This window comes from Mustelus asterias, chromosome 11 (genome assembly GCF_964213995.1).
Source record: "Mustelus asterias chromosome 11, sMusAst1.hap1.1, whole genome shotgun sequence".
In the NCBI taxonomy this organism is placed as follows: domain Eukaryota; kingdom Metazoa; phylum Chordata; class Chondrichthyes; order Carcharhiniformes; family Triakidae; genus Mustelus; species Mustelus asterias.
This window is the reverse complement of record NC_135811.1, coordinates 16,720,857-16,748,749: the sequence shown is the minus strand read 5'-3', so window position 1 is coordinate 16,748,749 and position 27,893 is coordinate 16,720,857. Positions and strand designations below refer to the sequence as shown.

The window sequence follows — 27,893 nt, the reverse complement described above, 5'->3', positions numbered from 1 at the left end:
TCCAAAGATGTGCGGGTTAGGTTGATTGGCCAGGTTAAAAATTGCCCCTTAGAGTCCTGGGATGTGTAGGTTAGAGGGATTAGCGGGTAAATATGTGGGGGTAGGGCCTGGGTGGGATTGTGGTCGGTGCAGACTCGATGGGCCGAATGGCCTCCTTCTGCACTGTAGGGTTTCTATGATTTCTATGACAATGGAACAAAGTCCTGCCCTAAACCAGAGGTTCTCAACCCCCAACCCTGGCTACCAACGCAGCAACCTTCCAACAATGTCCGGGTCAGTAAAATTCTGTCTTTGACTGATCCAGAACAGCACAATTGCCATATGATATTTCATGTTGCAATATTTTACTAGAAAGTACAGAGAATGATAAAAACAAATCATACTCATCCTACTGTAAAGCCACTATTAAGAAACTACAAATTTACAAATAGAACACAGTCTGGTATAGTAGTAAAAGGATATAGACACACGATAGAAGGTGCAAAGAAAGACTTGCTCGGTTGATGCCTGAACAGAGGGGTAATGCTGATTGGGAAAGATTGAACAATCTGGGGTTCTTTTTTCTAGAAAAGAGAAGACTGATGGAGATCTTTAAGAATAAGAAAGGGTAGGCGCAGAGAAGATGCCTCCACTTGTAGGAGCAACCAGAACTTGATGTAATAAGTAAAAGATGGTCACTTGTAAAAGCAAAGAAGAGTTGAGGAGAACTTCACTACCAAAAGAGGAATTAATAGTTGAGTGTAACAGCATAGACCATAGAATGATCACAGAAATTGGCCGGTACGATGTCATGGGCATCACAGAGACATGGCTGCAAAGGGGATCAGGGCTGGGATCCAAATATCCAAGGATATGTGTCCTATCGGAAGGACAGGCAGTTGGGCAAAGGGGGCAGGGTTGCATTGTTAGTAAGGGATGAAGTTAAATCGATAGGAAGAGGTGATACAGGATCAGAAGGCATAGAATCTCTGTGGGTAGAGTTGAAGAATCGCAAAGTTAAAAAGACCCTGATGGGAGTTATGTACAGGCCCCGTCGCAGTAGTCAGGAGGTGGGGCAGAAAATAAAATCAGGAGATAGAAAAGGCAATATTACAATAATCATGGGTGACTTCAATATGCAGGTGGACTGGGAAAATCAGGTAGGTAGTGGATCCCAAGAAGAGGAATTTGTGGAACGTCTAAGAGGTTAGAGGATTGGCTGACTGGCAGAAGGCAGGGAGTGGGGATAAAGGGGTCTTTTTCAGAATGGCAGCCCGGTGACTAGTGGTGTGCCTCAGGGGTCAGTGCTGGGACCACAACTTTTCACAATACACATTAACGATTTGGAGGAAGGAATTGGAGGCGCTGTTACTAAGTTTGCAGATGATACAAAGATATGTAGAGGGACGGGTAGTATTGAGGAAGCAAGGGGTCTGCAGAAGCACTTGGACAGGTTAGGAGAGTGGGCAAAGAAGTGGCAGTTGGAATACAATGTGGAAAAGTGTGAGGTTATGCACTTTGGAAGGAGGAATGGAGGCATAGTCTATTTTCTAAATGGAAAAATGCTTAGGAAATCAGAAACACAAAAGGGACTTGGGAGTCATTGTTCAAGATTCTCCTACGGTTAACGTGCAGGTTCAGTCGGCAGTTAGAAAGGCAAATGCAATGTTAGCATTCATGTCGAGAGGGCTAGAATACAAGAGCAGGGATGTACTTCTGAGGCTATATAAGGCTCTGGTCAGGCCCCATTTGGTGTATTGCGAGCAGTTTTGGGCCCCATATCTAAGGAAGGACGTCCTGGCCTTGGAAAGGGTCCAGAGGAGGTTCACAAGAATGATCCCTGGAATGAAGAGCTTGTCGTATGAGGAATGGTTGAAGAATCTGGGTCACTACTCATTGGAGTTAAGAAGAATGTGGGGGGGATCTTATTGAAACTTACAGGATACTGCGAGGCCTGGATAGAGTGGATGTGGAGAGGATGTTTCCACTCGTAGGAAAAGCTAGAACCAGAGGGCACAACCTCAGGCAAAAGGAACGATCCTTTAAAACGGAGATGAGGAGTTTCTTCAGCCAGAGAATGGTGAATCTGTGGAACTCTTTGCCGCAGAAGGCTATGGAGGCAAGGTCATTGAGTGTCTTTAAGACATAAATAGATAGGTTCTTGATTAATAAGGGGGTCAGGGGTTATGGGGAAAAGGCAGGAGAATGGGGATGAGAAAAATATCAGCAAAGATTGAATGGCGGAGCAGATTCGATGAGCTGAATGGCCTAATTCTGCTCCTATGTCTTATGGTCTTAGCACACTGTGTCCTTGCCAGACCTCTGCAAATATAATTTAACCAGTCCCACTCCCCACCTTTTCCCGTAACTCTTCTTTCAGATGCTTATCCAATTCAAGGATGCATTCAAGGGGAAGCTAGGCAAGCATGAGGAAGAAAGAAATAGGATTCCTGTTGAGGTTAAATGAAGGTTGGGAGAAGGTGCATGTGCAGCACAAATACCAAAAGATCTGTTCGGCTGAATGGCTGGCTTCCATGTTGTAAATATGGAATTACGTAACACAAATATTCCACAGGTCTCAGTCAAACTGTACAGGATGCTCACTACTTTCCACCTGGCTTCAAGCGAATAGAATTTTGAAGAAAGAGATCCAACTTATAAAATTTGGTGAATCGGTTACCTCAAGACTCCTATAGTTAGTGTGTCACAGTTATAACTCAAATGCAAAATCCATTCTCTAGACTCTTAACCATTCAGCAACCCAGTGGCCTTCCATTATATCAAATTATCACAGCAGGTTGAGCAAAACACAGCTCACCCCCATGTCTACAATACTTCATAAGCCTGTTGACCACTTATGTTCCAAAGATAAGGAATTAGGGATCCACTTTTAACAAATTCTGCAACTTCTCTAATTCCACAGCAATTATCCATGTACATTACCTGTTTGAGACTCAGTGTTTGGTATTTTTCAAAGGCCTCTTGCGGCAATGAGCCCAATTCTCTGATTTTCTTCATGCATTCTTCTTTTTTCTTAAGCAGCATACCCTGTCGGTTTGTCATCTTCTCCAGCTCCTTGGTGTCATGATTGATGGCTTCCATATGATCTTTCTCCATGTTTTTCCAGCGGTCCATGCTTTTCTGACGATCTTTGGTTTCTCCTTCTATTTTATCTATCAAACTGTCCAGTTCTGCAACATACAAGTTATGTTATCAAGGAAGATTTTTTTTGGAAGATGGAGAGAAAAAAAAAAAGGAAAACAACCAGACACTGCTCATCTTACATGAATCCTCAAAATGTTCAATCATTCTAATCCAATATCTGTGCGAATATTAATCCAACAACTAATCTTATATTTAGGTAATTAAATATCATAGACTGTACCTCAGAGTACCAACACCAGCTACTACAGTTACCTATTGGTGCACTCAAGTTCATTCAATTGCAATAAAAAAAAATTAATCACCGATTTGTGTCATAGAATCATACAGTGCAGGAGGCTGTCATTCGGCCCATTGAGTCTGCACCGACCACAATCCCAGCCAGGCCCTATCCCCATAACCCCATGCATTTACTCTAGCTAGTCCCCCTGACACTAAGGGGAAATTTAGCATGGCCAATCCATCTAATCAGCACATCTTATGACTGTGGGAGGAAACCGGAGTACCCGGAGGAAACCCACGCAGACACAATGTGCAAACTCCACACAGTGACCCGAGCCGGGAATTGAACCCAGGTACCTGGTGCTGAGAGGCAGCAGTGCTAACCACTGTGCCACCATGCTGCCCGTGTCTTGGATGATCTCAGAGAGCTGGCACAAACAAGGGAGCTGCAATTCCTCTGAGCCACCTGAAATACTATTCTTACATCAGAACATTAGAAATAGGATCATTTGACCCCTCAAGCCCACTCCATCATTCAATAAGACCATGGTTGATCTTCAAACCCAACTGATCCCTATGTCTCACTGGTGAGGCCGCAACTGGAGTACTGTGTGCAGTTTTGATCCCCTTATTTGCGAAAGGATATATTGGCCTTGGAGGGAGTGCAGAGAAGGTTCACCAGGTTGATACCGGAGATGAGGGGTGTGTGTAGCTTATGAGGAGAGATTAAACAGATTGGGTCTGTACTCGTTGGAGTTTAGAAGGATGAGGGGTGATCTTATAGAGACATATAAGATAATGAAGGGGCTGGATAGGGTAGAGGTGGAGAGATTCTTTCCACTTAGAAGAGAAACCAGAAGTAGAGGGCACAGCCTTAAAATAAGGGGGGGCCGGTTCAGAACAGAGTTGAGGGGGAACTTCTTCTCTCAGAGGGTAGTGAATCTCTGGAATTCTCTGCCCATTGAAGTGGTGAAGGCTTCCTCGTTGAATATGTTTAAATCACGGGTAGATAGTTTTCTGATCGATAAGGGAATTAGGGGTTATGGGGAGCAGGCGGGTAAGTGGAACTGATTCGCTTCAGATCAGCCATGATCTTGTTGAATGGCGGGGCAGGCTTGAAGGGCCAGATGGCCTACTCCTGCTCCTATTTCTTATGTTCTTATGTCTCTCAATTCCTTAATAGCCCAGAATCCATTGATCTCAGTCTTGAGTATCTACAGATCCCTGGATTAGAGAATTCCCAAGATTCACATATTCCTCCGAATGAAGGAATTCAACTCAGTCCAAAATGATCCCTTATATGCAAAGAGCATGTCTCCCTAGCTTTATACTCAGTGGACAGGGATTTTGTCACACCCTGGAGGTTATAAAAGGTGGCACATAAACACAAGTTGTTGCTTTCCTTAAAATCCATCCTTTTTTCCATGCTTTTGCTCACCCCTCTTTCTTTTTAGTGTTATTTGAACGTAACCATTAATTACTAATTCCACCTACACACATCCTCACAAAATCACTCAATACTATGTTTATCCCAGAACTTTTGCATATCATTTGAATCCCTACATCTGATCTATTGTCCCATTCAATCTCACTTTAGAGGATTCCTCCTCAATTAAAGCAATCAGATCCTGCTAGACACAAAGGCTGCAATTTAAGCCTTGTATTAAAACAAATCAAAAAACTTAGGAAATTCCAATATTTCACACCTTCTGCACGTGCTGTGGTCTCTCTCACACGCTTATTAATGTTCTCTAGTTCGGAGGTTGTGGCGTTTAGAACGGTGTTGCCCTCAGTTTCTCTCAGGTCATTTAACTCCTAAGTAAAGGAAGCACAGAACCAATTTCATTGAAGTGCAAAGCCCTTTCTGTTTAATTTGTATTGGAAAAAAGCACGGCAAACTGTAAGAAGATACAGCTGCCCATAATACTAGAAAACATCCCTGGGAGGTATTCACAGGGTAAAGCTATTCACTCACATCCAAAAATAACCGGTCACTTTAAGTTGCACTGGTGAAAATTTTTCAGATCCTCTGAAACATGATTGCTAATTAGCAGCGAATTATGAGACATAGGGCCCGATTTTACCATTTTCATTCTAAGTGCCGAATCTGGGCGTAGTACAGATCAGACTTAGAAATCCGCTTTCAGGCACCCCCATACGCTCTCAGCCATCTCCAGTCCGATTCGCGCTGTGGGCGGGGCTTAGCACTGCCAGAACGATCGGAGCTCTGAACTGCGCATGCGCGGTTAGAAATAAATTGGAAAAAGCGCGTCCGTGTCGGATCGCTCCCGAGCCGCAGAAAGCAGAGAAAGTGGCCCGGGAGTGACAAGCGGGAGCGAGGGTGTATCTCGGGGTGGGGGGGTGCAGATGGATCTCTGGCGGGGGTGGGGGAGGCAGATGGATCTCTGGTGGGGGTGCGCAGGGGGGCCCGATGCCACTCTGCGGGTGATCGGTCTGGGTAGCAGGGGGTGGTGGATAAGGGGGACAGTGATGTGTGTGTGTGTCCCTTATTCATCCCCCCCACTACCCAGACCGATCGCCACCCCGGCCCCCCTCCCCCCCAATCGATCGCCCGCAGAGTGGCAGCGGACCCCCAGCACCCCCCCCCCCCCAAAGACACATCTTACCCGTCTCCCTCCTCCCCCTGCCCCCCAAGATAACGATCTGGCCTCACTCCCCCACCGAGAATGGTCTGGCCTCACTCTCCCCCACTCTGACAACGATCTGGCTCACTACCCCCCCCCCCCCCCCCCCCTTCAAGGCGACGATCTAGCCTCACTGTTTCCCCCCCTCCCAGACAACGATCCGGCCTCACTCCCCCTCCCCTCCAGAGGAACATCTGACCCGCCTTTCCCCCCCCCCCACCACCAGACAACGATCAGCCCTCCCCCCACCTCCAGACAACGATCAGCCCCCCCCTCACCCCACCAGACAATGATCGGCCCTCCCCCCACCCCCTGCCAGAGATACATCTGACTCACCTCCTCCTCCCTCCCCAACCAGACAACGATCTGACCTCACTCCCCTCCCCCACACCCCCCCCCCCTCCAACCAGAGAATAATCTGACCCACCTCCCTCCTCCTCCCCACCACTGATCTGAGTCAGAGAGCTGTTGGAAGCTCTGAATGTGCTCTTCAGAGGCTGGAGCACCCAACTCAGACTTTTATTTAGCAGGTCCCTAAAAGCGTGGTTCCGGATCGGCAAACGCGGTGGTAAAGGGGGAAATACTGATAGAGTTCAATAATTCAATTTAAGTGCATGCAAATGCATTTAAATCGTCGTTGTGCCCGATTTGGGCGCGGAACGGATCCCCGCCATTCGCGGGTCTCGGTAAAGTGGTGATCTGCGCGGACGCAGGTGCAGATCGCAATAAAGGCCTCACACGTGACTTTACCGCGATTTCGCGCCCAAAAACGGGCGCAAATTGTTGGTAAAATCGGGCCCATAGTTTCCTTAATGGGTAATACAGTTAAAATAATTTCACTTAGACCTCTTCCAACCATTGGTGAGAAGAGAATTTTATCACATCAATCTAAATTGCATTCAAACTATATACAGCACCAAAAACAATCATTCTTTAATTCACTGTTTAACCAATTCAGTTTGATACATGTTACTTATGTTCAGCGTTTTGACCTTTATTCTGTATTAGTCATAACCAAAGCTCAGCCAGATTAACATGCAGTGACATGTACTAACATTTACTCTATATATGACTTAATACAAAAGCAAAAGACTTGTAACAGGCTGTGGATTATGTCTGATCAGAAAGTCAAAGAATCATTATTTCCAAATGTCAAATAGGACTTAAACCCATGAAACACTCGCATTTGACATGCTGAAGATAGAGATCGGATCAACTAATTGGTGCACAGTACTTGGAGATTTGTCAAGTTGATTAAAAACTACAAAAAAAATGTTAGTTAGATCCTTGGTCTAATCCTTTTCCACATGATGTAAATTAATACCATGTAATTTTAAAGTTTGTTACTGTACAAATCTCTAGTATGCATTGTAACCAACCAAAACAGTTGTTTTACCTGCTCAACCTGGTCCAAGCGCTTTCTTAAATTTTCACTGAGGTAAGTCTCTAGTCTGGTCATTATACCTTCCAACTTAATTCGCTCATTTAATAGCTGCCGGTTATCCTAAAGGAAGAAACAATTTTTTTTAAAAACCATCATTCTGGCCAAGATAAAATTAATGAATAACAGTGACTCCAAACCCTTTCTTTTCAACTTGCATTAACAGAGCTCTTTCAAACTATTGTCCTTGGGTAGAAGATGAATGAAACTACCAGGCAGGATATTTTTTACTTATTCCTTTTTTTAAGTTTATTTATTAGTGTCACAAGTCGGCTTACATTAACACTGCAATGAAGTTACTGTGAAAATCCCCTAGTCACTACACTCCGGTGCCTTTTCAGGTACACTGAGGGAGAATTCAGCATGGCCAGTGCACCTAACCAGCACATCTTTCTGACTGTGGGAGGAAACCAGAGCACCCGGAGGAAACCCACGCAGACATGGGGAGAACGTGCAAACTCCACACAGTCACCCAAGGCCGGAATTGAACCTGGATCCCCGGCGATGAGGGGCAGCTAACCACTGTGTCATCCTAAATGATCCCTTAAAAGTAATTATGTTAATACGGATGAACCCAAAGTAATTAACTCTCTCTTTTAAACAAGACAGAAAATTTCCCTCAACTCCAATATAAAGCAAAATTAAAACCTGATGAAATTGGGGTAAAAGGTGACTTTTCACATTTCCAAGCATCATACCTGTTGGAGCTGTCGGATCTCATCATTGAGTGCATCAACTCTTTTTTGATCATCCAGGCTGAGCTGTGAAAGCAGGTCTGTACCAAGCTCAGCTTTTAAGGATTCCCGTGTTGACTCCATAGCATGCAAACTGGCCTCCAAACTTTGCAAACTCCGTTGCTTTATAAATAAAACAAAAAATTGACATTACACATATTAACTCATCATGTCTGTAACTTTTTGGTTCTGAAAAACAGTTATGACTTGCAACAGGAGGAACATGTAAGCAAAAGCAGCTACTGAAAATGACAGGCGGTTTTCCACATTGCTGGGTAGGTGCCAATGGTGTAGCTATACTGGAACCGCTTGGCGTGAGGCACGATTGGAGCACAAAGGCTTCAGTATCATTGCCAGAATATTGTCAAGAAACTCCAGAATACTTCTCAAAATTCTTTCACAGGATGTAGGCATCGCTGGCTAGGTAGGTCAGCATTCATTGCCAGAGAAGGTGGTGATGAGCACCTTCTTGAAGTGTTACAGTCCACATGGTGTAAGTACACCAAAAGTGCTGTGAGTTCCAGAATTTTCACTCAGCGACATTGCAGGAACAGTGATATAGTTCTAAGTCAGGATTGTGTGGGACTTGGAGGGGAACTTGCAGGTGGTGATGTTCCCATGCATATCCTGCCCTTGTACTCCCAGGTGGTAGAGGTTGCCAGATGCTGTCGAAGCAGCCTTGGTGAATTGTGCAGTGCATCTTGCAGATGGTACACACAGCTGTCACTGTACCCAGGTGCTGGAGAAAGTGCGTGCCGAAGATGGTGGACGGGATGCCAATCAAGCTGGTTGCTTTGTGCTGGACGGTGTTAAGCTTCTTGCATGATAATGTTGGAGCTGTACTCACCCAGGCAACTGGACAGTATTCCATCCTACCCTTGACTTGTACCTTGTAGGTAGTTGACGGGATGTGGATAGTCAGAAAATGAGTTACTCTCTGCTGAATTCCCAGTCTCTGACTTGCTCTTGCAGCCAAAGTATTTATATGGCTGGTCCAGTTTAGTTTCTGGTCAATGGGAATCCCAAGGATGTTGACAGTGGGGGGAATCTTCTATGGTAATGCAATTGCATGATATGGGGAGATGGTTGGATTCTCTCTTGTTGGAGATGGTCATTGCCCGGCCCTTATCAGTGCGAGTCCAGAGGCAAAGGGGGAGTTTAGTCACTCTAATTGTTTTTATTATAACTGCAAAAATGACATTTGAATATGTGCAGTTTAGCTATGAAATCATATTTAATATAAAGTACACTTTTAACATGAAATAATGTTATATCTGTATATTGTGTAATTAAAACATTAGGGTTCCTAAACGTATTGTGCAGAAATTATGCTGGTCACATCAACTCCCAATGCATGGGTCTCGTGTAATCAACTACAAGCCAAAAGTAAACATACTGGAATTTTTTCAGGCTGGTAGCTGAAGCCCAATAAAGATAGGGTTTACCAGCTGGCAACCTTACTGAATCCCAGTAAATTTACTTTCTGGCTATAGCCAGGTGCACGGGATTTGCACATGGGAGATCTCAGCCCAATTTAAAAGCAATGTTGACCCCGATCTCACCAGTATTTACTGAATTGTTACCTTGGGCATGAAGGTTTTCTCAGACTGCTGCCTCTTCTCTTTCAACATCTTCATTTCCGACAGAATGCTGTCTCGTGATGCCTTAAACTTTCTCTGCTGTGTTTCAATTTGCTGCATTTGGTTCATCAATTGATCAATCTCATTATTAATCTGTATACTGTGCTAAGGAACAGAATCTTCACAAGCGTCAAAAGAACATGACAGACAGACAGACAGAGACAATCAGCTGTCTTTTAGCTATAGAATAATGCAACTGGATTTTGATCTGTGAAATAAATTTATTTGTCTTGTCTGAACAAGAAAGCACTGGTACCTCTATCTCGACAGTGACAACACAGTCACTTAAAAAAATACTGAAGATTTAAAGTTATGAAAGAACAATTGAACTTCTAAAATATTATATGCAAAGAACAAGAAAACAGTTCAACTGCCTCCATTATATTTTTTGGTCTTCGTCCCCTTTCACGTCAATGGACTTTTATCTTTTGTTTGTCTGAACATTTGCCACTGCAGGGGGAGGCCAAAGCATCACATTTTCGACAGATCAAAAGTCACCAATAGCATCAAGACCCAGATGGGCGGGGAGAAGGACAACTGGGGCTCAAACGGAAAGTTCGAAGCAGAGAATCAGATCTTTTCTGCCAAGGACAGGAGAAGCCTGTGAAGAAACAGTTTAGTGTGACAGACATCAACTTCAGGCTCAAGAGGACCTAAAAAAGCATTATCCTCCATTTTGCTTTTTGAGAAAAGCATTTAGACCCCAAAATAAGTAACTCCAACAATAAATGGTTATCTGACCAAGGATGGATAATCCTTTTAAAAAACATATGCACACACACTGGCAACCCAAACTAGGGGAACACAGTTTAATAATTAGGGATCTCCCATTATAAGACCGAAAGGAGGAGAAATGTTTTTCTCGCAAAGGGTCATTGGTCTGTGGAATTGTCTTCAGAGAGCAATGGAGGCAGGGTCATTGAATATGTTCAAAGTTGAGTTAGGCAGATTTTTGATCAACAGCAGAGTCAAGGGTAAAGGGGGCAAACAGGAAAGTTGAGTTGAGGCCACAATAAGATCTTGCTGAACAGTAAAGCAGGCTTGCGGGGCCAAATGGTTTACTTGTGTTCTTATAATGCATCATGGTGCAACCTGCTATTATGATTTAATGCTGTGTAAGTATAACTCTGTATAGGTAACCTTGATCTAAATTAAAATAATCAATTATTTTACATGCTTGAAGTGAACCGTACATCTCATTAGCTCAAACATCTACAAAGTCAATTACTGTTATTTTCAGAAACTACACATTTCTTTGAAGAGTATTGTGTCATATCTTCATTCTGTTTGTCCTAAGTTGAAGGCATTAATTTAGGATGAATCATGCAGAATTCAAGTCTTATATACAGCTGCTTACTCATTATCAGCAGCAGAAAGGCAAAGGCCATAATAACTTATCACACTGATTCACTGCTATTAGGGGAGTCCAGTTTTAACGAACTGATTTTTAAAAAAAATCATTTTTTCAAACAGCATATTTCCAAGAACACCAGCAGTGAAATGTCACTGAAAGCCAGGGTGAATGTTTTCTTTCTGTTTTACTTCCCGCCCTCAACTCTGCCAAAAAGACCACTCTGTAATGAAGAAATCAGGGAGGATTTGTATGGGTCACACACCTGACACAGAAACATGTGATTGTTTCTCAATCAACATAAGGATTAAAAAAAAACGCCACATATACATCTAGTTACAACACTAATATTCAAAAATGTAATTAAAGAAATTCTTTGAAAAAACATCCATGTAAAACAAATTAATTTCACGGAATCTTTTGATGTCTTTCAGGATAAGAAAATGATAGAACAGTAGTAATATCATAAATACTTAATTACTTGAATGATGGACATCTTAGAAACATTGGGCCCGATTTTACCAAAACTTCGCACCCGTTTTAGCATGCAATTAAATCGACTTAATGAACCGCGCGCCCAACCCTACCGTCAAATCCCACTTTACCGTCTTCTGGCCCGTTCCGAATCCACTCTTTCAGCGACCTGCAGAATAAAAGTCCGAAGCGGATTTCTATTCTGCAGGGGAACCTCCGAAGCCCTCTCTGCCCTTGTGAAGTCACCATCCTCCTGATGGTTCAGTAGATGCTGAACGCAGTATTGTAACTGACTTGGTGAGCCAGATGGACCCGTCACACCCCCTCTCCTCCTCCCACCCCCCCCCAATCCCCCAAAGAGGGTGATCTGGGTCCTGCCCCCTCTCCTCCCCTCCCCCCCCCCCCCCCCCAGATGATCTGGGTCAGAGAGCCACTCTCTCTGCTTTTTTCTCCCCGCTCAGGCGCGCTGCTTCGGATTTTTTTTCGAACTGCGCATGCGCAGTTCAGAGCTCCGATCATTCCGGCAGTGCTAAGCCCCGCCCACAGCACGAATCGGACCGGAGCCGGCAGAAAGCGTATGGGCGCGCTGGAAAGAGGATTCCAGGCTCGGATCCATTTGACACCCAGATTCGGCACTTCGACTCAAAATGGCAAAATCAGGCCCATTGGGTTGGAATGTGTATTTGTAGACTGCAAAAACTAAAAGTGAAGCTTCACAGAGCTAAATCTACATACGCAATAACTCTACATGCTTGGTTAAGTTAGTAACAAAAATAGATTTGACCTTCATTTAAGCATTGAAATCAGAAATGTATACTTAGTGCTTAAAAGAGTACAGAGGCCATTCGGCCCATTAGGCCTAAGCCAGCTCTTTGGTAGATCTTTCCAACTAGTCCCACTTCCCAGTTCTTTCCTCATGGTCTTGCAAATATTTTGCTTTCAAGTACTTAACCAATTTCCTTTTGAATGTTAGTACTGTATCTATTTCTACCACCATAAATGGCAAACCATTCTGTAAAATAGCACAGAATATGGCCAGATGATTGTTTTTTTTATAGCCAGCACTTTCCTTAGACATTTAAGAATAATCAAGTATAGACTATTTGAAGGATATTCTCAATGTTTCGACGGAGATTTTCATTCAACTTTGCTTCCAGTTCAGTCAATTCTTCTTCTGCTTTTCGTGCATCCTTCTGAAGTTCAAGTCTTGATTTGCGAGTATCGTAGTAGCCACCAGTCAATGCACCTCGATGACTAACCTGGTCACCTAGGAGGAATCGAACAACATTTGAAATATCAATGGTAAATCACAGTTCTTACAGCACAATGTAGATATTTTAGGTCAGGATCTGCAACAGTCTTTAAAAACCTGGAAAAGAGGACAGAATTTTACATACCCTGCCAGCCTGCCTCAGGGAGAGGGAGGGGAATGTAAAATTAGGCACGCCATGGGTTCTATTCCCAACATCTATCCATCTTCCCTTGACTCCACAGAAATTTTACATGGTGGGAGAGGCACCAGGAGGACCATGCATATTGGGTCATTGAGGCCCTCAAATGGCCAATTAATGGCTACTGAAGGGCCTGTTCCCACTCCCGCCACCATTTTTGCCAGGACAGGCGAAAGCTGGCATCAAGATTGAAACTCGCCAGGTCTCGCTCCACAGGGTATTGGTGGGAAAGGATACGTCCTTTATGCACCCCCCGCCCTCTAATCAGAGGCCCCCCCTTCCATGTTTCCCCATCTTTCCCCCTGCCCTACCTTACCATCCGACTCCAACAAAGCTCTCCATCGGGGACTGGATGCTGTCCCTGCAGTGGCCACTAGTGCCAGTGGCAGAGAGCTGCCAATCACGATTGGATGGCAGCTCTCGGGGTTATAACTGCATCCCCAGATGAGGGTGGAAATATCGCCCTGAACCAACTGATGCCCTGCTGAGCATTCAATGCACTAAATCGAGCTACAAATGTGTTTTATCAAAAGTTGTACAAAGGATTTATATTCAAGTGAGTTGACGTGATAATTCCATAGTGAAGGACTGCAGTCACCACTGCAAGCAATAAATAAATAATATTGAATAGATCTTCAAATCGACTGTGAAATACATCTCTTTATGAGTTGGTTACTGCTGTGTTGAAGGTGGTGCACGGGAAAATTAAGGTTCTTCAAGAGTTGGGTTTACAAGATTTATGACTGAACCTCATTGTCAAGTTAATATAACAGGAAATAAATGAGCAGGAAAATGAAATAAAATGGTTGGACCTGGAAACATCATGATTCTGAAAAAGCATTTAGTTGGCTGGCTTCTCAAGGAATGATTTTCTGAAAACATGTTCCCAGCACACAGCTTCTTCGTTGGGAGCACAGATCAGAAAACTGCAAAAGCACGGCTCACAATTTTTAACCCTGCAACTTCAAATAAGACACCACTAGTTTAAAGTGTGCAATTAGTTGCTGGAGGTGTAAAAAGTCTAAATTAGCTGAACTGTGACACTATCAGGATATAGATGGCTGTTCAGGATAATGCTGGACTTCACTTTACTGCTAGTCAGATTGGTAGAAAAGCAGCAGAGCCAATGGTGGTGCAGAAAACTGGAGTCAACAAGAATGCTAATTTCAAGGAATACTGTGTACAGTTCTGGTCACCCTATTATAGAAAGGATATTATTAAACTAGAAAGAGTGCAGAAAAGATTTACTAGGATGCTACTGGGACTTGATGGTTTGGGTTATAAGGAGAGGCTGGATAGACTGGGATTTTTTTCTCTGGTGCGTAGGAGGCTGAGGGGTGACCTTATAGAGGTCTATAAAATAATGAGGGGCACAGATCAGCGAGATAGTCAATATCTTCTCCCAAAGGTAGGGGAGTCTAAAACTAGAGGGCATAGGTTTAAGGTGAGAGGGGAGAGATACAACAATGTCCAGAGGGGCAATTTTTCCACACAGAGGGTGGTGAGTATTTGGAACAAGCTGCCAGTGGTAGTAGTAGAGGCGGGTACAATGTTTTCTTTTAAAAAGCATTTAGATAGTTACATGGGTAAGATGGGTATAGAGGGATATGGGCCAAATGTGGGCAAATTGGGATTAGCTTAGGGGTTAAAAAAAAAAAAGGGCGGCATGGACAAATTGGGCTGAAGGGCTTGTTTCCATGCTGTAAACCTCTATGACTCTATGGCACAAGAAGCGATTCCAATCTAACTTGATAGACTATTCAAGAGCAATACCAACAGAAAGGTGAGCTGATCGAGGCATATAAAATTTTAAAAGGGATTGATAAAGTAAATGTAGACCAAATGTTTCCTCTTATGGGGCAATCTAGAACAAGGAGGTCACAGATATAGGTTGCAAGGTGGTAGATTTAAAACGGAGATGACTAGCAGAGGGTGTGAACTTGTGGAACTCGCTTCCCCATAGCGCAGTGGAGTCTGAATCACTGAATGGTTTCAAGAGGGAGATAGATACATTTTTCATTTTAAAAAAGGGTTAAAGGGATATGGGGAACAGGTGAGGAAATGGATTTGAGACCAGGGAGAGATCAGCCATGACCTGATTGAATGGCGGAGCAAGCTGGAGGGGCTGAATTTGCCGACTTCTGCTCTTAATTCCTATGTTCCTATCTTCAATCAAAGATGATCCGTGAAATTATGTGAAGGAGCCATGCTGAGCAACAGCATAAGCAGAAACACATGTACCACCTTTGGGTCAGAAATTCAATAGAAATTAGAAGATGAAAAATACAAAGAGATATAAATTTGGATTTTAATACAAAAAATATGAGAACGGGATTACTAGGATTAAAGAGATCAGAAATTTGAGATACCACCATGAATGCTGCCATACAATATATTTTCAGATGTTGTTGCACAACTCAGTGGCAAACTGTTTAAAAGTGACATTTTCACATTACACATGACATTGATGGAGATTAAAAAAAATGACTTGGAGGCAATCAATGCCGAAATACCAAAGGGGTATCTCAGATCACTCACAGCATGGTAGCAAGTATGGCAAGCAATGGTAGCCAAATTATATTCCCACTCTACAGATACCCATCCAGTAACAAGTCTACAACACAGCTGTGCCAGGATTTTCATTTGCTGAAAACAGTTTAGGTAGAGATGAAAAATGGTAAAGGCGAGAAGTCACTTGTGGGAGTTGTGTAGGGTGGAGCACAAAGAAAAAAAATAATGGGAGCTTATCAGAAAGGCATGGCGATAATCATGGGCGATTCTAATTAACATATTGACTGGAAAAGTCAGATGGGCATAGGTAGCCTAGATGAGGAGTTCATAGAATGTTTTTGGGATGGTTTCTTAGAACAACCTGTTCTGCAACCAACCAGGAGTACGCTGTACTAGGTCTGGTAATGGCATTAATTAATGATCTCAGTGAAGGCATCTCAAGGTAGCAACGACCACATGATTGAATTTTACATTCAGTTTGAGGGAGGAGTGAGTCCGAGACTATGGGCCTGATTTTACCAAAACTTTGCGCCCATTTTCGGGCGCGAAATTGCAGTAAAGTTGGGCGTCGGGCCTATACTGCGATCTGAAACCCGATTCAGGGCAGATCGCGGCTTTACCGACATCCGATTTGGGCGTGGGTCCGACCCGCGCCCAAATCGGGCGGCCTGACGATTTAAATGCATTTGCATGCATTTAAATCGACTTAATGAACCGCGCGCCCAACTCTACCGCCAAATACCACTTTACCGTCTTCTGGCCCGATCCGTGTCCGCGCTGTTACCAACCTGCAAAATAAAAGTCTGAAGTCGCCGCTGCAGCCTCCGAAGAGTGGGGTCAGAGACTGCAACGGCTCTCTGACCCAGGTCATCCTCTGGTCGGGGCGGGAGGAGAAGGGGTGTGACGTCTCATCCCGGGGGTGTGTATGTGTGTGGGGGGGGGGGGGGTGGTGTTCCGCTGCCTGTCTGCCGCCGATCCCTCCTGGCACCATCACTGGTACACTACCAGCCACAGATTACTCTTCCCTGCAGGTGCGAGAGCGGGAGATGGCTGTGGCTGGTAGTGTACCAGTGATGGTGCCAGGAGGGATCAGCCGCAGACAGGCAGCGGACCCCCCCCCCGGCGACCAGAGGATGAATGTCAGAGAGCCGTTCTCTCCGCTTTCTGCGTTTTTTTTTTTCGCGCCCGGGCACGCTGTCAGATTTTTTTCAGAGAGGAAATCAAAGAATCAAATAGATTTGAAATAAAATTGTAAGCAGTATCAGGAATGCAAGCTCAAAACTGAGTCTACACACAGCATCATCCTGTAATTTCAGATGAACACTGGGTAAAAGGCAAACAAATTTTGGGAAAAAAAAATGACAACTCTACACTATTTTATACTTATGCCAAAGTTAAAAGTCAAAAAGACTACGGCGCTTTGACAACGATAAAAGGATCAAATCTGAAAACATCAATTTGATCTGGAAGAATAGTGTCATCAGAGCGGAGGAGAAAACACATATCAAAGCTCATCATCTCGACTGTGGATGAGTCAGCCTGCTTCTTCCTCCCACTGAGCAACCGAGCTCTTACTTCAGGTACAGGGGCAAAATGTTACATTCACATCTACAGTCAAGGGAATTGCACATCCAGGTATTCCCATAAGAATGGTGTCATCACACTTTATGTTGTACAATAATTGAAATTGCAAAAATCCAGTGCGCGCACGCCACGCACTAAAAAACTTCACAGAATATTGATCTCACTTCAGCTTTCCAAGCCCACGCTTTTACACATCACCTGTGAGTCAGAACTGACCCATACACCACCAGAGCTGTCAACGAGTGTAATCATCTAATAGAAACAGCACTATTGGTTTCAAAGTTGACTATTCTCCACAGAGAATGCAAAATTGTTCTCGAACTATTGTTTCAGTATTTATATCCAAAATCAAGTATTTGAAATAAGCATTAAAATCACTAAAATAACATGAACCAATGTAATACAGAATCCATCCCTTTAATCCATCAGTCATTTTTAAAGTAGGTTGATGAGTTTGAATTCTAGTACTAAATTAGTTGAACAAATTAATTTGAAAAATAAATGTGTCATACCTTGCAAGTATAAAGTTTCAATTAATAGAAATCAAATGCATTAATATTCTGTACTTTGTATTGCTCAATACAATGCAAAATTACATCTAAACCTTGAAAGGTCAAGGCAGCAGAGAATGAAACAAGCATGTACAAGGGTGTGGGATGCTGCCTTTTGTTAAAAAGGCCAAACGTCAAAATATCATGAAGAGGCCACAATTAGTGTGGTGCACAGATTATTCCATTACATGTGGCACCAGATTAAATAAACTAATCTGTTACAGTGCTGCTCAATGAGCCAGAGGTGTCTCTTTCTCTCATCTGTCCATCACCTTTGTGCAGTTTTGCTGCTCCTTCCCATTACCTAGACAGGCAATTCAGTGCAATACTGAGTGTTACATTGTCAGAGGTGCCATCTTCCCAATGAGATTTTAAAACCAAGGCTATGACTGCCTTTTTGTGTGCACAGTTCAAAGAGTTGAGAGTTCAGCTCAACAAACCCAACACCAATAAAGGGACCTCTCAACTGATCATTCATTTCACCTCTAGGTTTCTTTGACATGGCATATAAGCTTACTTCATCATTTCTCACATAACAATAATGACACTTCAAAAAGGAATGTGTTTATGGAGCATTTTGTAACATCCCAAGAGAGCGACTTCTTTATCACCTTCGCCTCTCCTACCTTTCAGCACGGTGGCACAGTGGTTAGCACTGCTGCCTCACAGCGCCAGGGACCCGGGTTCGATTCCCGGCTTGGGTCACTGTCTGTGTGGAGTTTGCACGTTCTCCCCGTGTCTGCGTGGGTTGCCTCCGGGTGCTCCAGCGTCCTCCCAGTCTGAAAGACGTGCTGGTTAGGTGCATTGACCCGAACAGGCGCCGGAGTGTGGCGACTAGGGGAATTCCTCAGCAACTTCATTGCCGTGTTAATGTAAGCCTTACTTGTGACTAATAAATAAACTTTCTGTTTCATCCCCTTTTCTCTCTCTCTCATCCTATGTTTCTACTGCACTCCTTCTGCTTGCCTTTCTATCTTTGTTATCATAGTTCCTAATTTTTTTAAAATTTGGGTCATAGATGGAAGTTGCCAGTGGAGGGTGGGATGCAGCCAGCACCCAAGGTCAATGAGATATGACAGGGTATTCTGAAGGAGACTACAGGTTTGGATATGGTGATGCATCCAGCCAAGCCTTTGGCAGTGACATGGTGCATTGTGCCAGCCAGCTCTTGGATAACTGGATTTTAATAGTATGTATGCTTTGACAACTTAAATACCAGCACCCAAGCACAATGCAAATCGTTAACAGACAAATCATGACATAGGACAGTAACAATGACACAAACAGGAAGTCTGCAAACTTTAAAAGATATTAGCAAATCTCTAGTGGCACAGCTACAAACACTATGCATCATCCTTTTCACAAGTGCATCTGCGTCCTTTAAAGGGTAAAATGTAAACAATGCATTAAGTCACACAGGGATCAATTAAGATGTTATGGGCATTTTTGGTTCCAAATTTTGTGAAGTTGGAGAACTGCTTTATCCTTTTCCTTTAAATGCTTAAATTGGACAGATAAAAAAACCTGCACTGGGGTGCCATATTTTCTAGTGTTATTGGGTGATCTAATGTGGCATTGTACACAAACTGTCAGGAAATACCGTCTCTTTCATGCTATTGTGTCGCTGTTTCTCTCATTCACCTCTTCTGCTATACCACCCAACTCTTTTTCCTTCTCTCTCTAGTCTTGTTCTCCTATCTAATGTGAGTAATACGACTCCAAACTGCATCTGTGATCTCAGGAAAAATCTATTGCCACTTTTTGCAACCCTCCCCAACCAATCATTCATGCTTCTCACAGCCGCCTCAACCACAAGTTAAATGGAATACAAAGAGAACCGCAAGCAAATTAAAGACTGGATTTCAGTGATAATAAAAATGGACTTCAGTTTACTAACTCTTCTGCAAATAAATGTAGCAGTTAGAAATATAAACAGGTTTTGCTTTTCATTTTTTCCAATTGTCATAAACAATGTGGGGTTGCAGAGCTAGGGCCTAGGTAGGATTGTGGTTGGTGCAGGCTCAATGGGCTGAATGGCCTCCTTCTGCACTGTAGGGTTTCTAAGTGATCCTGAACTTGGCATGAATATATTTTCCATTGCCTTGGAAAATAGTGAAAATTTTTAATTTTAAACCAAGCAAAAGCAACTGAGTCTAGGAACTGAGACCCCAAAGAGTCCGACCCATCACTCCGCGTACTTCAGCAGAAAAAAGTTAGGATGCGTCGAAAATCTGGCTACTAATTTGCTACACATATTACACTCTTGGCATTGAACAATTTTATCTGGTGCCTTTTCAAATGAATCATTAGAACACAATTAGACATCATGTGTAATGGAACATTATTTTCATTAAAACTGGAAAAACCTATACTACTGAATTTTTACCTAATTTTTGCTTTGTCCGAGAAAATCAGCAAGAATCTACAAACAATTTTAAAATGTAAGCTCATCAGTCCTGTTATGGCACGGATTTTGAAAATTAACTTTTTCTCAAAAGTTGCACTGGATTCCTGGCATAATGGTTAAGCGTGAATTCTAGGTGATTAGTCCATCACGAACAGTTAACGGACCTGGCGGTTAAGTGGAAGAAATTGAAACGGTAACCTATCAGGCTGATAACTAAATTACAACTCGTGAAATCAAAGGACATTCGAAAAATTCCAGCAGCAAAGTAATTTAGAAAACATTTACAAGAGTTAAACAGAATGCAGACTTAAGTAGAAATTTTACATATCCATGAAGGCCTCAGTTACACGGAGTTCTACTGATTTGACTTCCAAATGATTTGGAAGAAGGTGTAACTGGTGTCATCAGCAAGTTTGCGGATGACACGAAGATGGCTGGACTTGCGGATAGCGATGAACATTGTCGGACAATACTGCAGGATATAGATAGGCTGGAACATTGGGCGGAGAAATGGCAGATGGAATTTAATCCAGATAAATGCGAAGTGATGCATTTTGGAAGAACTAATGTAGGGGGGAGTTATACAATAAATGGCAGAGCCATCAAGAGTATAGAAACACAGAGGGACCTAGGTGTGCAAGTCCACAAATCCTTGAAGGTGGCAGCACAGGTGGAGAAGGTGGTGAAGAAGGCATATGGTATGCTTGCCTTTATAGGATGGGGTATAGAGTATAAAAGCTGGAGTCTGATGTTGCAGCTGTATAGAACGCTGGTTAGGCCACATTTGGAGTACTGCGTCCAGTTCTGGTTGCCGCACTACCAGAAGGACGTGGAGGCTTTAGAGAGAGTGCAGAGAAGGTTTACCAGGATGATGTTGCCTGGTCTTAGCTATGAGGAGAGATTGGGTAAACTGGGCTTGTTCTCCCTAGAAAGATGGAGAACGAGGGGAGACGTAATAGAGGTGTACAAAATTATGAAGGGTATAGATAGGGTGAACAGTGGGAAGCCTTTTCCCAGGTCAGAGGTGACGATCACGAGGGGTCACAGGCTCAAGGTGAGAGGGGCGAGGTATAACTCAGATATCAGAGGGACGTTTTTTTACACAGAGAGTGGTGGGGGCCTGGAATGCGCTGCCAAGTAGGGTGGTGGAGGCAGACACGCTGGCATCGTTTAAGACTTACCTGGATAGTCACATGAGCAGTCTGGGAATGGAGGGATACAAACGAATGGTCTAGTTGGACCAATGAGCGGCACAGGCTTGGAGGGCCGAAGGGCCTGTTTCCTGTGCTGTACTGTTCTTTGTTCTTTGATCTGAATAATAATCAGCTCTTATGCGACAATCATTTAACAGTGTCAGGTTCTTGTTTTATATTCTTAATTTCCTAGACAATAAGGCTATCAAACAATAATGATCACATAATTAATACGTTCATAAGATATAGGAGCAGAATTAGGCCATTCAGCCCATTGAGTCCATTCTGCCATTCGATCATGGCTGATATGGTCCTCGCCCCCATTTTCCTGCCTTCTCCCCATAACCCTTCAACCCATTACCAACTAAAAATCTGTCTGACTCCTCTTTAAATTTACTCATTATTCAGCATCCACCGCACTTTGGGTTAGCAAATTCCAGATTCACAACCCTTTGGGAGAAGTAGTTTCTCCTCAATAAGTTCATAATAGTAACGCAGTTTCCAATATTCAAATTATAATATCATGAAGATCTTCTGCAGCACTGGTAAGGTAAAGTATCTGTTGTTTTCACATTTTATTGCCTATTCACTTTTGCAAATACACGAATACCCACGAAAGACATGCTCGGTTTGACATCAATCTATGAACACCTCAGAATCAATACCCGAGATACACACAGTTGTTAGCAATGACAAAATGTCACCAAGATGAAGACAAACTATTCCCTGTGAGACGTGTTCACACCAATTCTGCTTAAATGGGCCACTTAGGATGTACAAGTCAGAATTTCAACCAATTAAACCTTATGTGATTACAGTCAATATTTACCCCCGCTCCCCCACCCCACTGACATGACTATTAATTTCACCCTGTACTACAGGAAGCTGTTTTGAACATCATTACAACACAATTTTAAGAATTCTGGTTCAAAGTCGGATTCTCCTGTGCAATAACCACTGGAGGTTACACAAATTAAGTTACAAATAAGAACAGGCAAAATGTTGCAACAGAAAAGCTTCAAAAAACACATTTACCATTTATTTTACACAGTGTTTGATAGCATTATTTGAACATACATAAACACTGAAACTATCTTGCACAAAAAAGCAGATCCCATTATGAGACTTAATTTGCACATACCTTCCAAAGTTATGCAATCCATATTAAATGCTCTGGCTAGCTGAGTGGACACCTCCATGCTACGACAAATCAGTGTTTTTCCAAACACGTGTTTATAAGCTTTATCAAACCTCTGTATGTATCTAAGTTTACTTATCATGGGAATAGCATCCTGCAAAGTGAAAATTAAAAGGTTAGAAATACTGTTAAAGAAAATAAAATATTAAACACTCTGTTGGGTCCATTATTTATTTGAATAGATGAGGGGACAGCACTAATACGAGTTTTAAAATGGTTTCCTTTATTTGAAGGAATTATTAACGTGACAGAAGCGAAAAGAAAAAGTGAACTTGGAGACTGGCTTTTAGTGTCAGCCCCTGTACTGAACTTAAGACTCTGAACAGATCTCGAACACAAACTGAAAATACACACTAAAATCCAAACTACGGGGGCGATTCTCCCACCACGACCTGCAAATTTTCTGGCGGGTCGGGTCGGGAGATACGTGTGTCGGCCATTTTGCGAGACTCGAGCAAGCGTACCAGATGCATGCCACCTCCCAGAGCCAGAGAACAGGCGTAGTCGGGACCGCGCTGGAAACCAGCAGGGAGAGGCGCAAGTGATTTTAGTTTGTTTTAAATGTATTTTTAATCTATTTTAATGTCATTAGTGACATTTAATGTCAATAGCATCTCTCACCCCACCAGGAGTATTTCACTCCGCCGGGGTTTAGAGTAGCTCCCCACGTTCGGGGAACTAGTGGGAGACCCCACTGGAGTGAAGGGAAGGGGGGCAATCGGGGGCCCCCCAGGGAGTCGGGCAGCGGGGGGTGGTGCCCCCTGGGCATGGGCACACTGGCAGTGCCAGCCTGGGCCCCCAGCACTGCCCAAAGGGCAAAGTGCCCATGCCCAGGGGGCATCTGGGCACTCCCATTGGGAATGGGGGGCCTGCTGCCACTCTGCATTGAGGTCGGTCTGGGTTGCTGGAGGGAAGCCAACAATCGGGGGGGGGTGCTCTTCACGATTGGGACCTCTGCATTGCACAGAGTGGGGAGATTCGGGTCTGAAGTTGCACTGAAAAAGCAGTCGTGAGCTAGACCAGTTTTCTCGCCAATTCAGCACTTTTCGGAGAATCGCCCCCCCCCCCCCCTATATTTCAATTCTTATCTCGTTATTGGAAATGTTTTCCGCAGGCTGTCTCAGTCTAGAAAAGCATTCCTTGCACCTGCTGTTATGAAAAACTTGATTGCCTGTATTGTGTATCCTTCAGGAATGCAGTAATTTTTAGCTAACCTTTAGCCTTTCGATTCTACATGCTGTCAAGTTAGCTGCATAGAGTTAGTTGCATAGGCAGGAATATCTTAAAATGAAGTCGTCGCAAAGACTGAAGCAAACAGGGCTACGCATACACAGGATCTCTCACACTCAAAGCTGCTTTACCAAATGCAAAGATTGCATTCATCAAATAAACATTTTGGCGCACAACTCAGGTTAAATGGACACATTAAAATTTTGGATCAATTACCAGTTAAGTGTAGGTAGTTCTTACTCAACATTATACATTGTTAAATATTTATTTTAGGAAATCAGCCATGATCTTATTGAATGGTGGAGCAGGATCAAGATGCCGAATAGTCTATTCCTGCTCCTCTTCCTTCTATTCTCATATTCACAACTGAGATTTAATGTTAATATTGAATGCTGCAACAACAGCTAGACTTTAAAACATTTGCTTATAGGTATTTCTGTAAAAAGAGAGCAAGAGGGGAAACAGAAGTTTACTTACATTGGTTTCAGGATAAGCGGTGTCTCGTACGTCCAGCTTGTTGAGCGGAAGGAAAGTGACTTCGCCAGGAAAGTTTTGTTTATTAAATTCCATCAAAATCTTTGTGCTAACTTCATCAGATTCCACAATGTGATAAAACAGTCTAAAAATATAAAAAGTAATTATTAGTTATCTCCCCAACAATGTAGTGTGGCAATCTATTTTCTCGAAATACTCAAGCAAAGTTGAAGCAAGGTACAGAATTGTTTGGTTGAAGAAGCGACTAAGGGTATACAGAGCAATACCATACAATATTTTCAGACTTTAGCACCTGCCAGTTAAGGGTTTATTCTTAGAATCATAGAAACCCTACAGTGCAGAAGGAGGCCATTCGGCCCATCGAGTCTGCACCGACCACAATCCCACCCAGGCCCTACCCCCACATATTTTACCCACTAATCCCTCTAACCTACGCATCTCAGGACTCTAAGGGACAATTTTTAACCTGGCCAATCAACCTAACCTGCACATCTTTGGACTGTGGGAGGAAACCGGAGCACCCGGAGGAAACCCACGCAGACACGAGGAGAACGTGCAAACTCCACACAGACAGTGACCCGAGCTGGGAATCGAACCCGGGACCCTGGAGCTGTGAAGCAGCAGTGCTAACCACTGTGCCGCCCCAATGTTATATATTCCTACCTTCCACAGGACCATCAAACAAGTTTAACTTGTGATTGTTGATCGCCATGGGGGATAGAACACAACATCATTGCTGTCTATATTAAAACAGCACTTGTTATGCAGATATAAGAAATGGATGACGAAGTTACAATACCATTTCAAAGCCAAAGAATCATTAAACTGTTACATGTTTGTAAGCATCGACTCATAGTGCATTATATCTTTTTAATAAGCTCCAATCAATACTTCATTCTTCAATAAAAACAAACACAATTTAATCCTTATTACACAGAAGCTGCTTACCGGTTTCCAGCAGTGACTTCCACACAGGTGTAAAAAGCTGGATCACATTCAAAGTTATTCATTACAATTCCATGATATCCATTTATGACATGCATGTTGATGCCCTTACGACCGAAGTGCTCCAAGACTTTGTTAATACTATCGATGCCATTCAAAATAGCCTGCGAGGGGGGCAATCAAATAGCAAAGTAGACATTAGAAAATATAACAGTGCAGCACGAGTTTAATATTTAAAACTCAAGTGAACTTTTGAAAATTATCCCTGAGGAAATGCAACAAGTAGGGCTTTCACCTACATGCAGAGTTCTGAACCCCCATGCCTCCTCCCCCTCCACCAGAGATCCATCCGCCCCCCCCCACCAGTGAGCGATTGGGCCTCCCCCCTACCACCAGACAACGATCAGCCCTCTCGCCTCCCCCCCCCCCCCCACCCGAGATACATCTGACCTACCTCCTCCTCTCCCCCCTCCCCCGCTAAAGAGATACATTTGACTGCAAGACCCCAGACTGATTAGAGCTCCGGGTTCAGTGAATTGCACTAGACAGGACAGCAACCAAATTATTAACTCTGCTTGAAAATACTCTCCACTGCCCAGGATTAGCATGAATTTTTTGATATAGATCGATAAGCAATCTCCTCTCTATGAGAAATGCCTGCAAGATTCATTTGTCTGATCAAAGGTTTATATCAGTGACCTGAGACAGCTAGCTATTGTTTTCTGCCTTCTTTACAGCAGAACCTCTCTAAAACTCCCAGGCTCTCTTTCACCTAATCGTGGAAGTCATCACAGGGTTACAAGATTCCATCTTCCTGCAACTACCAGAATAAAATTAGCACAGGAGCGACTTCCAGTGCAAGGCACGTCAATGACCCGCATCACTGACCCGCCTCCTCCTCCCCCCGCCCCCTCCCCCCCCAGAGATACATCTGACCTGCCTCCCCCCAGAGGATGATTTGTGTCAGAGAGCCGCTCTCTCCGCTTTCTGCTTTTTTTTTCTTTCCCGACCCGGGCGCGCTTTTTCAAATTTTTTTCGAACTGCGCATGCGCAGTTCAGAGCTCTGATTGTTCCGGCAGCACTAAGCCCCGCCCACAGCGCAGATCGGACTGGAGCTGGCTGAAAGCATATGGACGCATCTGAAAGTGGATTTCAAGGTCGGATCTGTACTACTCCCAGATTCGGCACTTAGAATCAAAATGGTAAAATCGGGCCCAATGTGTAGCCTGGGGTCAGTGGAAGAGAGGAGGCTTGGAAATGTACCACAGATATTTCTACCAATTTTCACATTTCCATTCTTGAAGCTTATGCAAAATTAAGCAGAATTCTGAATAATAGGTAAAAAGGTGCACTCATAACTACAAACTGAGTGCGCTGTAATGCACTGTTCACATGCCATAAAGTTAGTGACTCAGGCACTGTTGTCTTTGGTTATCACTCGTACCTTGTGAGGCAAACGGACATTCAATAAAAATGATTTGCAGCATTATACAAATACAATTCACTATGTGCTTTCAACAAGAGGAGAAATATGGTCCAAAATAAAAGATCGTAAATTACAAATTATGATCCCCCATTCTGCTCCTCTGGCAACATGCTGCCTTTTCTCGTTCCTGCATAATGTGTTTTATTTCAGATTAGTAATGAGACTTGCCTTTCCTGTCGCACCTCGAAGAAGCTGTTGTTTCTTTTCCAACTCTTCTCGTTTTGCTGCCAATGCTTGTTGCTCAGCATTTTCTTCCCGCCACAGGTAACTAAGGAATAAAAAGTCAAGGTTTTAAAAAAAAGCTTAGGAATAGGAGGATAGAGCAGATGAATGCTTGGCTGAAGAGATGCGACAAGAGGGAAGGCTTTAGTTTCCTGGATAACTGGGTCCGTTTCTGGGGAAGGTGGGACCTGTACAAATTGGACGGGTTGCGCCTGAACTAGAATGGGACCAACATCCCATTAGGGAATGAAACCAGGCAGGTTTGCTAGTGCTGTTGGGAGAAGTTTAGACTAATTTGGCAGATCGATGATTTATGGAGTAGAGGTGGAGTAGGGACGTTGCACAGCCAAATATAAAAGAAAAACCAGTTCAGTCTGGCAGGCGGAGCAAAATTAAGCATGTTAAGACACAAGGGAATATGGCATGGCTGGATGGCATTTATTTTAATGCAAGAAGTCCTACAGGTAAGGACAGATGAACTGAAGGCGTTGACTAACACATGGGAGTATGATATTATTGCTATCGCAGAGACACTGTTGAAGGAGGGGAGGAACTGGCAGCTCAATATTTCAGGGTAAAGAATAGAATCTACAAGCGAGATGGCAGGGGAGGGTGTGTAAAAGAGGAGCTGGTGTTGCAATATTGATCAAGTAGTCAATTACTGCAGTGAGGAGGGATGCTATCTTAGCAAACCCCTCAATTGATGTCGTGAATAGAACTTGAAAAAAAAAGGGGGGGACAATCAGATTGCTGGGAGTGTACTCGAGGCCCCAAACAGTCAGAGAGAGATAGAAGAGCATATATGTAGGCAAATCTCAGTATAATGTTAAGTTAATAAATAAGGTAATAGTAGGAGGGAATTTCAACTTCCCTATTATTAATTAGGATAGGCAAAGTGTGAAATGTTTAGAGGGGGTGGAATTCTCAAAATGCATCCAGCAGGTAGAAAGTCCTACAAGAGAGGGGGCAGTA

At 43.4% G+C, this 27,893-nt stretch overlaps 1 protein-coding gene across 1 annotated transcript in view; it reads right to left on the bottom strand.

Moving 5' to 3' along the window:
- The window catches only part of smc3 (structural maintenance of chromosomes 3), a 94,446-nt gene that overhangs the window by 10,208 nt on the left and 56,345 nt on the right, over positions 1–27,893 (bottom strand). The window contains exons 15-24 of the mRNA XM_078223190.1: positions 26,868–26,967; positions 25,217–25,377; positions 24,251–24,392; positions 22,487–22,637; positions 12,763–12,915; positions 9,767–9,918; positions 8,148–8,306; positions 7,405–7,512; positions 5,070–5,178; positions 2,923–3,170 (exon numbers count right to left, since the gene is read on the bottom strand). Of these exons, the coding sequence (XP_078079316.1) occupies positions 2,923–3,170; positions 5,070–5,178; positions 7,405–7,512; positions 8,148–8,306; positions 9,767–9,918; positions 12,763–12,915; positions 22,487–22,637; positions 24,251–24,392; positions 25,217–25,377; positions 26,868–26,967 (1,483 nt within the window). The remainder of the gene's footprint in view (positions 1–2,922; positions 3,171–5,069; positions 5,179–7,404; positions 7,513–8,147; positions 8,307–9,766; positions 9,919–12,762; positions 12,916–22,486; positions 22,638–24,250; positions 24,393–25,216; positions 25,378–26,867; positions 26,968–27,893) is intronic.